Below are 13,458 nucleotides of genomic sequence, written 5' to 3' on the forward strand. Positions count from 1 at the left end.
TCCGATACTGGACGTCGATGTTGCATCAAGAAAGCATGTGCACGATGAGCGACAAAAGTCGCTATGAGGTGCATGTGGATCAAGTAAGAAGGTAAACAACGTAATTCGATGGAAGAGAGGGAAAGGATGAAGGAAGATGAACGTCGAACGTTTTGAAGAAGTTTCATACCCATATGTTGAAATGCTGGTCTACGAAGGACAGGAGAAACTGGCCAGGGAACGGATTGAATTAAACCTGTTATTCGGATAGACATGGCTAGTATGACAGCTTGAGAGTCACGTTGAAGCAGAACTGGAGTCAGTAAACATGCTTAAAATAATATTGTTAAATGATGATAGAAAGCAGAAAGCAGAGAGGGAGAGAAAAACAAAGACCTACGATTTTCATGCCCCCTCTCTTCCCTCAATTTCTCAACTGTCGTTTCGAACCCATCCCACAATATCAACATTTCACTAAGATCCACCACTATCCTACCCACGTCTTTCTCCAGCTGAGTGAGCTCTCGAATCAGATCGTCACATGCTCGGATCATCCGAGTCTCATCTCGAAGATGTTGGATCGTTCTCATGGTCAATGGATTGTCGTGATCGGGGAGATGATGAAAGTTCACGGGAAGGATATTTGGTGAGTGCATAAGACGAAGAATGTTATATCTTCTCTTGACGGTTTCCCACTGTAAGGTCAGTCCTCCATCACCTAGATTTGTCATTCATCCCTTACTTGTTTCGCTCGTATACCTTCGCTTTTTAAAAGCATCACACTGAACTAACCCCTGGAGCTATTTCCAGCTACACACCTTCCACTCTTGAATTCATTACTTCCGCTTCTCTCCAAAACGTCATCAGAATGATGTGATGTATGTGATGTAAGTGATGTGAACATGATGAAGTGTGACTTACCAGCAAAATATCATCCAATCCCCGTCTCGAACCCAACCCATACAACGTCTCCACATCCCTCAACCCACTCTCGGATCTTTGTTCCAACCCCATATCCATCCCAATGGAAAAAGCAAGTGATATCAATCTAAATGCAGTCGGTTGTAACCTCGGTAAAGAAGTATCAAGTGGTGTTAAAGAAAGTATCAATAAAGCCAGGATAACATCGATAGAGATTGCCCCTCTAGAAACATGTTGTAGACTTTGATCGATTATTTGGGATAAATCCAAATCATGTAAATGTCGCATGTAAACCAGTATTGAAAGAAGGACGAAAGGATGTTTTGGGGAATTAGAAGTGATATCTAGAAAAGGACGAAATGGTAATAAACGAGTGAAATGATGTTTGAATCTTTTATAAAATCAGCCCCCATTCCTCTCTTGTGTTTGATTCTCAAGTCTAATACAGGCATGTGATTCGATGAGATGATCGTTCGACTCACCCTTGACAATACATCTCAACTTGTTCTTCATTTATCAAACCTAAAGAAATGACATTAGGATAACCATTCTCAGCTGCGAAACCGAAGATCCCTTCTTGAAACCACATATGTTTAAAATCGTCCCATCTATTCATAAAAGCGTTTTTCTCCATTTGATCTTTTATGTCTTTCAAACCTCTCCTCTTCATCTCTTCCATTCTATCTCCTTTTCCCTTTTCCCTCTCTCCATCTTTCCCATTGATAGAGGTTGAAGCGGAAGTTCGAACGGTCGGATCATTGACTGGAGTTGTTATTATCAATTGTACAGCTTCTAATTGAGATATTCTATTTTCTAAAGATTCTATTCTTTTCGTTTGATCTGATAATGTTATATGATCAACATGATCATGTTGAGGCTGTTTGTGAGATGGATAACTGTCAGGTTCAACTTGGATTTCGTATATCAACGAACACGCTTTGGATCTTTGACGACATCGACGACAACCTTGATCTGTGAGTTCTTCACAACGTGTTTTGGCAGAAACGCAATTGTCGCATGCTTTGAATACTTTAGGTCGTTTTAAAGGTCTTCCCGAGTCCATTTCCGTGTGGGTAGTAGTAGTCGTTAGAGTAGAGTATTGAAAGGAGTGTGATATAGAAAGTTGACCAGTTGCACTATGGTTGCACCGGTTTCCGATGGACGGGAGATATCCGGTGATACCCTCTACAAGGTCACGTGTTAAAGACACCGTGGGAAAGTCTTGGGTAGTACGAGTTTGTCCCAAAGCGGTGTTCGTCTTTAGATCTAGATCTCTACAACTTTGATAGACTACTCGTACTCGTGCCGCAGGGTGCAGGCTGCAAGGTCAGAGGTGCATGGTGCAGAAAGAGGTCCTCTAGTACGTACCCACAAACAAACAATTTCAAGGCGTTAGAGGAGAGGTATCTACCGGCGGCCGTACCCCCGGAGTCTCCCCGTGAACCGACGGAACACCCGCAGACAGCGGTGTTTCTTTTAACCTCTGTTCCCTTCATCGTACAACCATATATAAACATCGTGTCATCGCTCAGTTTCATATTGGTATCATTTCTCTCCCTCACACTCATTCAAGATGACTGTCCAAATTGAAGAATTCCTACCGACCCATACCACTACCCCTGTGTAAGTCGATTCGTTCCTTTACCACCTCGTCCGTCGGGTGGTCCGATCTGAAACTTTCATGGTAATGAATGACATGGGGGAGCGTACCGAGGTGATGATATAAATGATCGAGAATGATGTGGTCGATGGTCATATGAAGCGGATGGACGATGATTAAAGTATCTGACCGATAGAGCGGGATACATCCCATCTAGGGTGTTGGCTATCATCGCAATGGTTTTATATGGTTTATTAGCTATCGCCTTGTGGTACCGTGAGTGTCTGAATACTTTGTACTATACTCTTCACATTCCTGTACCATTCATCTTTCTTAACCACTGTTGCCTCATTTCATGATTCTTCTAAAATACCTCATCCGGTTTTCCCGATCATCCCCCCCCCCCCCCACCCCCACCCAACACATACACAGGTATATCTCCTAGATAATTATCAGTTTCTATCTCTTTACTCTATTACAACGCTTCACTCTCACCCCCAAAGACTGACCTACTAAAGACCAGGCTTCTTCACTCAAGGAAGACATAAATGGATGTTAAGCGTCACCATCGGAGCTACCACCATGGCTATAGGTTTCGCCATTCGTATAGCCGTTCACACCAACGCCTATAGTACAGGAATATACATCGCTACATATCTTTTCACTTTATTATCCCCATGCGCATACTTAGCTCAAGATTATGTAATCTTACCAAGAGTAGCTTCGTATTTACAATCTGAAGATTCTTTATTTTTATCTTCTAGGAAAATCGTTAGGATCTTCGTATGGAGTGATGTAGCAACTTTCTTGACACAAGCTGCTGGAGGTAGTTTGGAATTATCAGATTCTGATGATCCTAGCAAGAGGAATCTTATTACTATTGGGAAAGATGTGAGTTCGGCTTTACACTTCCTTCCCCTCCTTACACACATATCACCATTCAAATCACTCTTCGTTCAGATTTGTTTTCGAGGTAATGTATCTGTATGTGAAAATAATACTGATGGTAGATCACTTTGGTCGGTCTAGGAGCACAATTGGCTTCTTTCTTGCTGTTCACCACTTTGGCTCTCGTCTTTACCTTCAGGATGTGAGTTGAATTTCCTTTCAGTTTGTCCCACCTCCCTCTCCCATTTGTGACATTACCACCTAGCTAAGATCATACACTTCGCCAGCCATCCCCCGTGTCTTAACATTCACCGTCTCTGACTTCCTTTACTATCGCGACATATACTCCTCTACCTTCTTTTCTCCATTACACAACCTTTCATCCCTCCCCCCATGGCCGAGCAAACAATCTACTGCACGTGTGACATATCTAACGCTCAGGCGGAAACGCGATGCAGCTGGCGACCCTAGACTTCCACCTAAAGAAGGATGGAGAAACGATTGGAGATTAGTTCTTTACGTTTTACTCTGGACTACTATCGGTATTCTTGTAAGTATCTGTATCTCAATCTCGTACCCCTTCTCAAACCCCAAACCCCCCTCACACACCCCTTTCACTCCATGTATTACGTGATCAGTCCACTCACCCTCCTTCCCAATTCCTTTCCTTCACCTCTTTCTTACACTCACTTTTCACCTGTCATACTCACAACTCCACCTTCCTCTTAACCCTTGCCTTCATCACACTCCGATGTCATCCTACTTCATGACCAAGCTCCCATCGCCCGCAATCTACACGACCATACCCTTACCACATCCGACTGCTCGACTCGACCTTCTATCGTCGCTGACCCTTCAGATCCGTTCAGCTTACCGTGTGGCCGAGTACGCTTCAGGCCGTTTCGGGTATCTCATGACTCACGAGTGGCCGTTTTATGCGCTCGATTCGCTGCCTCTTTTCCTAGCTATTCTCCCCTGGGCAGTGGTTTGGCCGCCTCAGCACTTATCCCTCGGAAATGGACATGAAGTGATCGAAGGAACGAATGGGAATGGTGTGGAGATGATGCCTTCTTATGGTGGATCCGGTGTTAAGGTGTGAACCTGGTGTTTCTCACTGGTCTTCCTTCCCACAAGTCCCTTGCCGACTTCTTTGAATCCACACGATATCCAACATCACATGTCGACCTTCCCCCCATCCGTTGACTCCCGATTCCTCGTCATCTTCCGGACTTCCATTCCTCGCCCTCTATGTTCGACACTTTGACTTTTGATCCGCTCATGGGATGTGTGTCGTCAGTGGATTATCAGATAGGTATCTTCGAAAAGTAATGTTGCAAATGTAAAAGTATATATAGAAGATAGAAATGTCACAATATGTTTTTGCATTCATCCTCGCTCTGTCAAATTCACTTTTGGCTATTTACACATATCTACAAAACAATCAAACAGTTCGTTCTCTCCTCATTGTCACACAATCCGCTCAACGATCAAAGACATAGAATACGATACTGAACAATTTTGTCGGCCACGTTGAGACTTTCACTACGTAACGACAAACCAAAATGACGTGATGATAAATGTAAAAAGAACATTTGGAATTATTCTCGAGGTCATCCATCACCTGCCGACTTTGGAAAGACCGTCTTCGTTGTATCTGCCATTAGCTGACATTTCACAAAAAAGATCTAACATGTAATTGTGACATTGTCTCTCCAGCGCACCCGGTCCGATCATGATCCTGAACACCGAACCCCCCCCCCCCCCCCCACCCCCCCCCAAATGATCCCTCGTCGTTTCTGAAAAACCCGCCAGAGATGGAAAAAAGTGAAACAAAAGATGATTTTCTTTGTTAGTACCAACAAACTCTTATACCTTGTGCCGTGAGACGGTGAAAAGGCGAGGAAGAGTAACAAGAGAACAAAAGGGAGAGGGGTGGTGGGGAAAAAAAAGGATGAGAAAGATAGGGAGAAAACAGGAGATAATTCTCAACTAACCTATCACCAACAGGTTTGAAACCTTCAACAACCATTTCAATCCCTTTCAAATCATTTTCATTCAATTCAACTTCCCTTGAACCCCAATTCTCTTCAAACCTATCTATATTCTTAGTTCCAGGAATAGGTATGAAACCTTTTTTCATAACCCAAGCAATAGCTAATTGACCAGCAGTACAACCTTTCTTTTCGGCTAATTTCCCAAATTCATCTACTAATTTCAAATTTTTCTCATAATTCTCTTCGTTATATCTAGGTATAGTCGCTCTTATATCTTTTTTGAATTTTGAAGTATCACGATATTTCCCAGTTAAAACACCTCTACCTAGTGGTGAATAAGCTATGATTGTGACGTTTAATTCTTTTGCGGTAGGGATTAGGTTCGTTATTGTTTCGTGGTCTGTGAACCAAGGAGAATATTCGATTTGGATAGCGTCGATATGAGCGACTATAACAGTTAGGTTTGATATTTGCTCTGGACCCTTTCACTTGATTCCCCCTCCCTCCTTCCATCCACTTGATTTCCCCCTCTTTCCCCACGCACGTCTTCCCCATACACTTGATCCCCCTCCCCTTCTTCCCTACGCACGCCTTCACCATGCACGTCTTCCCCTCGGGAGACATTGACAAGAGAGTATTAAACAGAAGATTGGGTGTGGATGTATGGATGGTGTTATAGGTGAAACTTCGACAAAATTGAGGCTGGATGTCGGGTGGAGCGGTTGATACATAGAAAGAAGGGGGGGGGGGGACCAAAAATTGAACTCACTAGAACACGCCTTTCTCAAAGTCGCAGCACTAGGTTCACTCAAACCTATATACCTACATTTCCCTTCATCTTTCAATTCTTTCAAAGTAGTGATACTTTGTTCCAGAGGAGTGTTCGGATCGATCCTATGTAAATAATACAAATCGGGAGCTCTACCAAGTCTTTCCGTGGAAGATGCTAGTGTAGAACGTATATGTTCAGGTGAATTCGTTACGTCTCCTCTTATCTTTTTCTCGAAATCGATCTGGGATCAATTATTTTTTCTTTGATCTAGTTCAGATTTCCGGTAGACACGATCCACTGCGACCGGTGCAAGCGATCATGCTCTTTAATGAACAGTCACTGGAGAAAGTCCTCGGACGTCCTCGGCGTTCGATGAATATCTGATAGTCCGGATATTCGTTTCATTGGGAGTACTTACGAAACAAGGTCGAACGGCTTTTCGAATAGGTACGAAGGGAAGAGGAAGAGGTTGATCGAAGTAGAACAAGAAGCCGAAGAGGGGAAGGAGAAGAAACAGGAGAAAGAAGACGTAAGACGTAGGAAAGAAAGAAGTCTAAGAGGGGAGGGAGAAGGAGGGAGTAGATGGAGAAGCCAAAGAGGAGAAGGAGAAACAAGACGTAGAACATAGACAAGAAAGTAAGCCAGAAGATGAGAAGAAGTAATCAAACGTAAAATGCAGGACAGAAAAAAGCCTAAGAGGCGAAGGAAAGGGTAAACGAAGAAGCGAAAGTGGGGGAGGAGGGGGAAAGAAAACCAAAGAAAAAAGAAACAACTCACATCAAATCCACATTTACTTGCCAAAAAAATCTCCTCAAGCGGTACTTTCTCTTCCTTGAAAAACCTTCCTAATAAACTTTCGTTAGAACCTAATCCATAAACAGCGGCGGTATCCCAAAAAGTACATCCAGATTCTCTCACACGACGTAAAACTTTTAAACTTTCTTCGTCGTTCGCGTCCGGATGAACGAATGACATGCAGCTGGATGATCAGTACGGTATTTCCACAAAGGATCGAGATATCATGGGCATGTGTCATCTTTTTTCAACATACTTTGGGTTAAGAGGGGTCGTTGTGTCATAGGTGGATGAAGGAAGTCGGAGAGGGGGGGGGGGGGGGGGGGGAGCAGGAGAGAGGAAAGAAAAGGAGAGAAAGAGAGGAGAAGATAGGAGAGGAGGAGATAGGAGAGGAGAGAATGAGAAAGAGAAAGAGAAGGAACAACCCACCCGAAACCGGGTACAGGCACTTTAAAATCTTGGAACGATAATTCTTTTGTCATCTTGTTTTATTTCCTTTCACCTACTCAAGGATATTATTCTCTTTTGACCAGTGATGATAGAAAGTGTGGGAAAGAAATACAACTGCACCCACCCACCCCCATTTTATATATAATCACCGTGTATCCAAACCTCCACCTCCACTTTTCCTCCACTCAGGCACCCCTAGAGTAAGTCACTTATCTCCGGACCGGTCCCGCCGTCGCCGTTCGTGTCAAAGTTAGACAATCTCTTCCAGGTGTATCTACGTATCAATCTACCTATCACTGGGCAAGTCGAAGATACCTACCTATAGAGAGAATGTGACACTTATCAACAACTTCAATATCCATCTTGTCATCTTCCATTCCTCCCCCCCCCCCCACCCCTAGCCAACTGAGTGGACAGGGACACACCATCACCGACAATTACAACTGTATCGTGTGAACCACAAGGGTGATGAACGACTCATGAAGCATGGTCACTCACCCTCAACTTGTTCGTATCGGTCTTACAGATAAGCTTGGAGGGAATATCAATGTCAAATGACCAAAAAAGGTCTAGAGGGTTTGAGGTTTGAGGGGTCAGGGTCATGATCAAGTAATGTCAATAGCAAGAACCGTTAATGTCCAACACTCTGCAAAAGATCTTACAACATGCATCTTTATCAATCCACCTCTTCACTCCCACCTCGCCCTCTTCCCTCTCTCATCATCATCCTCTATCAAAGGTCTTTTCAGCATTTGACTCATAGCGAGTCTTTTCATATCCCCTCCATCTCTCTGCCCTTCCAAATCATCTCCCCGTTGTATCGAAATAGATTCATGTCCGTCCATCTCTTTACCAAACTCTGATAACGATCCGAGAGTCATTCGATCCATCCCTTGCTCAGATCTTCGTGAGGGTTGAAACATCCCACCCTCCTCTCTCTCTGATCTAGAACCATTATCATCAGAATTCATCTCCTCCGACCTCACACGAGAGAGATGATCATGTGGTTCATCTACATGGTTCACACTTTGTTTACTTGATATCCCAGGTGAGAGAGATACGATAGGGTTATCGATCCGCGTCGTCCGTGGTGGAGGTGGAAGACGAGTAGTCCATCCGTGTCGTATTGGTAAATTATCTTGTTCAACCCGAGTTGATGAAAATGCGGAAGGATTATCTCTGATTTGTGTTTGATTTGATCTTAATTCGGATGACTCGGTGTGGGAAGGGGAAACGAGAGAAGAGATAGTTTGCGGTCGAGTAATTTGAGATGAGGAAACTACTTGATCGTGTTTAGAAGAACCGACTTGATGTTCGACCTCCATAGATTGATCCCTTTCATTCGAGACACTCGGAATATAATTGCCCTTTTCCTTTTCCATTCCTTCCTCCTTGACGATATCCCTCATGTTCCCGTCCGTTCGAGGTGAATCATTGTCGAATTTCTTTTGGTATTTCACAGAAGAACCACCTTCGGAAAAATCAGAAGGTTCAGATCTCTTTTGGTATTTCACAAAAGACCCACCTTCGGAAGAATCAAAAAGTTCAGATCTATTTTGGTATTTCACAGAAGAACCACCTTCAGAAAATTCAAAAGGTTCAGATCTCTTTTGATATTTCACAGAAGAACCACCTTCGGAAGAATCAAAAGGTTCAGATCTCTTTTGATATTTCACAAAAGAACCACCTTCGGAAGAATCAACAGGTTCAGATCTCTTTTGGTATTTGACAAAAGTACCACCTTCGGAAGAATCTGAAGTTGCAGAAGAACGTCTTGTATTTTCCCCTGGTAAAGGTATTTGAGGGATATAAAATTGAGGTATACTTCCTATTTCCCCTCCCACTCCTTCTTCCATCCTCACTCCAGTCGATCCATCATTTCTCAAATCCGTATTTGATGTTTGATCTTGTTGATCTGTATGAGATGAATCGTAATCGGGATCATCTGGAGATTCTCGGACCATGGCAAAAGCACCTTCGTAACCTCTTAGATTCTCCGGAGTGAATGTGTCTCGCCATCGACCGACTAAGTAACCTCCAGTGTGGAGATACCCACGCCAAAGCCATTTGCCCATTGGATGGGGCTAAAACGAGCGTCAGCCATGACGACATGAAAGTAGTGATAAAATCAGGGGTGTCTGTATGTTTGGTAGCCCGGGGAGAGGGGTTGACTCTGAGGCGGGCAGTACAATGTGTGACGGCATGTTGGAATATTCAAGTAGTGAACCTGAGGAAGTTGTAGAAGAAACTTGGGTCAAACCGAGATGAACGTGCAGGATCTTGGGGTTGTGATGTTGTGTGAAGTGATGAATATGAACCACGGGAAAAACTATAGGTCAAAGCAAACAACTCACCGAATACGTCAAAGAAAGTATGACCAAACCATCCCAAGTTCTAACTCTCCCTTTAACACTTGCTAACCCCCAACTACTCTTACATCGTCCAGAAATCAATATCTCCTTTGTCCATCCTTCCTCATCATTCTCATCTTTCCCATCCCATACTGGATTCCCATAACCATTTTCTATCCTTTTCAATTCTTCTTCTTCTTCATCTGTCAAACCTGCACCCATCCCCGCGCCTACACTCGGATCCATTTGACCACTTGTCAAACTCCTCCCCTCGAAACCCGCACTTAACAAAGGTCCTTTTCCCCCCACATCCTCTTTTCTAACCTTTATGACAGTTTCTTTCAATTTCATCTCCATCGATTGTTCTGCGAAATCACCAGTGTAAACAGCTTTCATATCCCCCGCTAGAATATCGCGATAAGTTCCAAAGTCATAGAACAGATATCTACCTTTCCAAACACCTTGTAAATCTCCGCGAAAGGTTAAAGGTGGGAGACCTGGGGAAGTGTGGGGATCTTGACAAACAGTGTTGCGTTGCCATTCTTTATCATGTATTTTAGAAGGAAGGATAGTTCTAAGGCTGAATAATTTGGGTTTTGGCGGATGAATCGGTAGGGTTTGGGGAGATGACGAGGTTATTCCATCTGATAATGGTCTGGATGACACGAGTGATGGGGAGGAAGGATAATTGGAGTGGGAAGATGTTGATGGACCGGCAGATGAACTCGATTCAGTTGAATAAGAAGATGGATAAGAGGACGATGGGTAGATAGATGACGTCGTATAAGCCGATCCTGTCGGTTTTGACATTTTCAACCTCTCAGGTTGTCTCTCCAATAATCGGAAGAACATCAAGTAAGCTCCCAGGATAAAATGTGGCGGGGCTCGTTTCCAAGTATAACCAAAACGATCATATGGAATAGCTTTCGGTCGTAAACTCACATCTGGCGTGTGGGAAGTACAAGTACAACCTGGTTCACATAAAGGTAATTTTCGATGTCGCCAAGGAGCGTAGGTGATGTCATATTTTGCGGAAGCGAATACGTAAGGACGCATGATGAATATTCTTTCATCCACTTCGGATGGTGTTTCGTCCTCTGGGAAGTCTGAGCGTCAGTTTTATACTCGACACTGTCGCCAAGTTCTGCTTCTCACAAGGAGATTGGCAGACTTCTCAAGGGGTTTCCATATGGAAGAAAGGGGTTTGGAAGGTGAATTTTGAGATACAGCTAGTCGATATGATTGATGTAAGGGCAGCAAAGAAGTGAATAAGCAAAAGTGTTATCTGAGTACAATGTTATAGGGAGAAGTAATCGAAGTAAGATAGATGTCCAAAATAAGAAACAAACAGAAAAGGAAGGAGGGGCAAGATACCAGAGTCAAACCCACCAGTGCCAGATAACAAAGCACACCATATACCCAAAGCTTTTGACCCAGTCTCTTTAGGATATCCCGGAACTAAAGCATCCGCCAACATGTCAGCATGATAATGAGCTCTCATCCAAGCTTGTAATTGACAAAGGTCGAGTACGAATGCTAAATTGTTGCCTGCTTCACCATCTGGTTGTCAGTTTGTCCCCGACGTCAAATCCTGCTTTTCCTGAACGTGTATCCAGTCTGACATCTGACAAGTGACATGGAATCTCAGATCAACATACGATAATCGGATATAAGACTAACATTCGATGATGTATATTTTGGTGGGAGTTCGGATCATGCCCGATCGACCGGGAGTAATTCAATGTGGAATAAGGGACAAGATGGTCAGGTGAAACAGAGATGATGATCAGATGAGAAAGGAGGGGGTCAGGGGGGAGATTTATCAAAATACTGCTGATTCCCCACTGTTCCTCGATCGAGCTCAGAATGATAGTTTGATGATTTCTTCTCCAGAGATCCAGTAGACGGTAAATCAGAGTGTGAGAGATGACGAAAACATAGCACGGGAGGAGATAAGGAGAGGATAATGTATGACTTGTGATTATCTCCAATATGACAAGTCCGATGATACACAAACACAAAGAAAGATGAAGGAAGAAGCCACAACTTGATAAACGAATCTTCATACGTATTTAGAGTAACGGGGCTCTAAGTGAAAAAGGGGGAGATAGAAGGAGGGAAAGAAGAAACCTTTTAAAACTCACCATTCTCAGTCAAGATAAACCAAACGTTCCATAAATCAGCCGTCATTTTTTCCTTATTAACAACAGTACAATCCCTTACATCCCTTCTCATCCTTTTTACCATACCCCATCTTGTTTTATATTCATTCGCCCAACTCCTAGGATTTGAAAATAAATCAAATATCTTTCTACCTCTACCTGCTACTTCTGAAAGATGAACCACCATCCAATCGTATCTTCTACTCAAAGCAGAATGATCAAAAGTTGATCTGAAAAGGGAGTTGTAAAGTTGAGGATTCGAATCGAAATTTATTGTTTTGTAAATTGTTTTACATGTCAGTAAAAGGGGTATTATGGTTGATGGATTTGGAATGTAATGTGATGATAGTGGATGTGGAGTTGAAATGACTAGATGATACGTTATGAGTGAAAGTATGTTTCTGGGTAATGTTTCTAATGAGGTCATGGGTTTGTGGTGATCGTGTTTGGTGGTGGTGTCGGTGGAGGTGGTGTTGATGTTGGTGGTGGAGTCGTTGGTGATGGAGTCATTATTGATGGTGCCAGTCCCGATCCCGGACCCAGTGGGAGAAGACATGAAAGAAGGACGAAAAGGTATAGGACAAATTGGATCGTCTTGTGATAAAATATAACAAAGTGAAGATTTATGATAAACCTTTGAATCGGGCATAGCTAGCGGTACCCCGTCTCCCCCTTTGTCAGTCTTGTATACTCTTGACAGCTCACAGTATCACAGCGGTAGTAAGATAGTATGGAGCAACAGTAGAGTACTGTGTAAAGTGTGTAGAAGTGACGAAGGAGATATCGGGAGCTGATCGCTTTTTCAACCTCGGTCATCGGTCATGACCCATCTTTACACCACTCACCCACTCTTTAACTCTCTAATCTTCGGATGTAAATTCACGTCAACACTCTCTATCACGAATCGTCTAGCATGTAGACAGTAGCATGTACCATGTACATACCAAGTAGCATGCAAGCTATGTTAAAGAGGGTGTTCAACAACAAGTTGTTGATGTAAAACAATACCGCAGTTTAACCCTTTGGGGGAATCTAAATCTAAATTACCAAGAAATTACCAAGGTGAATACGGTAGATATCTAGATTGATCGTTTCCCGTTCTGTTTCCTCGTTGTCAAAAACTTGTAGGAGCATTCGCCGTTGGCCGTTAGTACAAAGGATATCTCGGGAAGATCTGTGTTTTCGGTATACTCGTACTCTACGAGTGGCTAGAGCATACAGCAGTATCACCCGATCGAGTAGATGATGTCAGGATGCTTCCGAATTCGACTCCGAGGTTTTGATGTACCTTGACACGGTACGGATCCGATGACTGACGAGTACATGTTGACCATAAGCAAGATTATGATTCGCTGAGAGGGGCAAGAGAATTACTCGTACTCTAGCTCCATCACACAACGGGAGATATCATGTACAGTATGATGGAAAGTAAGCCATGAGTAGCCCGTATCAAACTGACATCGTTTCATAAGTTTGTGATATTCTCTCCCCTATTCCATCTGATCTCTCTTCTTCCGGTCATTCCCACTTCACAACCGTCCGAGTC

General features: G+C 43.3%; 3 protein-coding genes across 3 annotated transcripts; 1 reads left to right on the forward strand and 2 right to left on the reverse strand.

Annotated features, from left to right (window-relative positions):
• The first annotated feature begins 2,459 nt into the window (after positions 1 to 2,459).
• Positions 2,460 to 4,769, forward strand: TREMEDRAFT_42504 (uncharacterized protein). Its single transcript, XM_007002455.1, has 6 exons — positions 2,460 to 2,523; positions 2,697 to 2,776; positions 3,024 to 3,391; positions 3,511 to 3,590; positions 3,830 to 3,938; positions 4,248 to 4,769. Exons 1-6 carry the CDS (start codon positions 2,474 to 2,476, stop codon positions 4,485 to 4,487), a joined length of 927 nt encoding a protein of 308 aa, XP_007002517.1. The 5' UTR covers positions 2,460 to 2,473; the 3' UTR covers positions 4,488 to 4,769.
• Positions 4,770 to 5,005: 236 nt separating this feature from the next.
• On the reverse strand, positions 5,006 to 7,431 carry TREMEDRAFT_67516 (uncharacterized protein; the record flags this gene model as incomplete). Its single annotated transcript, XM_007002900.1, has 5 exons — positions 5,006 to 5,042; positions 5,383 to 5,830; positions 6,152 to 6,377; positions 6,932 to 7,133; positions 7,379 to 7,431. 5 exons carry the CDS (start codon positions 7,429 to 7,431, stop codon positions 5,006 to 5,008), a joined length of 966 nt encoding a protein of 321 aa, XP_007002962.1.
• Positions 7,432 to 9,354: 1,923 nt separating this feature from the next.
• TREMEDRAFT_27348 (uncharacterized protein) lies at positions 9,355 to 12,339 on the reverse strand (the record flags this gene model as incomplete). The annotated part of the gene is made up of 6 exons (XM_007002282.1): positions 9,355 to 9,483; positions 9,754 to 9,953; positions 10,014 to 10,405; positions 10,559 to 10,856; positions 11,140 to 11,301; positions 11,895 to 12,339. Coding segments are annotated over 6 exons (1,626 nt in total), but the record flags the coding sequence as incomplete, so codon positions are not given.
• Positions 12,340 to 13,458: the final 1,119 nt, after the last annotated feature.

Source organism: Tremella mesenterica (assembly GCF_000271645.1).
Source record: "Tremella mesenterica DSM 1558 unplaced genomic scaffold TREMEscaffold_2, whole genome shotgun sequence".
In the NCBI taxonomy this organism is placed as follows: domain Eukaryota; kingdom Fungi; phylum Basidiomycota; class Tremellomycetes; order Tremellales; family Tremellaceae; genus Tremella; species Tremella mesenterica.

Coding starts and splice junctions, on each gene's coding strand:
- TREMEDRAFT_42504 (XM_007002455.1), top strand. CDS start 2,474: ATGACTGTCCAAATTGAAGAATTCCTACCGACCCATACCACTACCCCT. Junction 2,524..2,696: donor ACCCATACCACTACCCCTGT/GTAAGTCGATTC, acceptor TCTGACCGATAG/AGCGGGATACATCCCATCTA. Junction 2,777..3,023: donor AGCTATCGCCTTGTGGTACC/GTGAGTGTCTGA, acceptor ACTAAAGACCAG/GCTTCTTCACTCAAGGAAGA.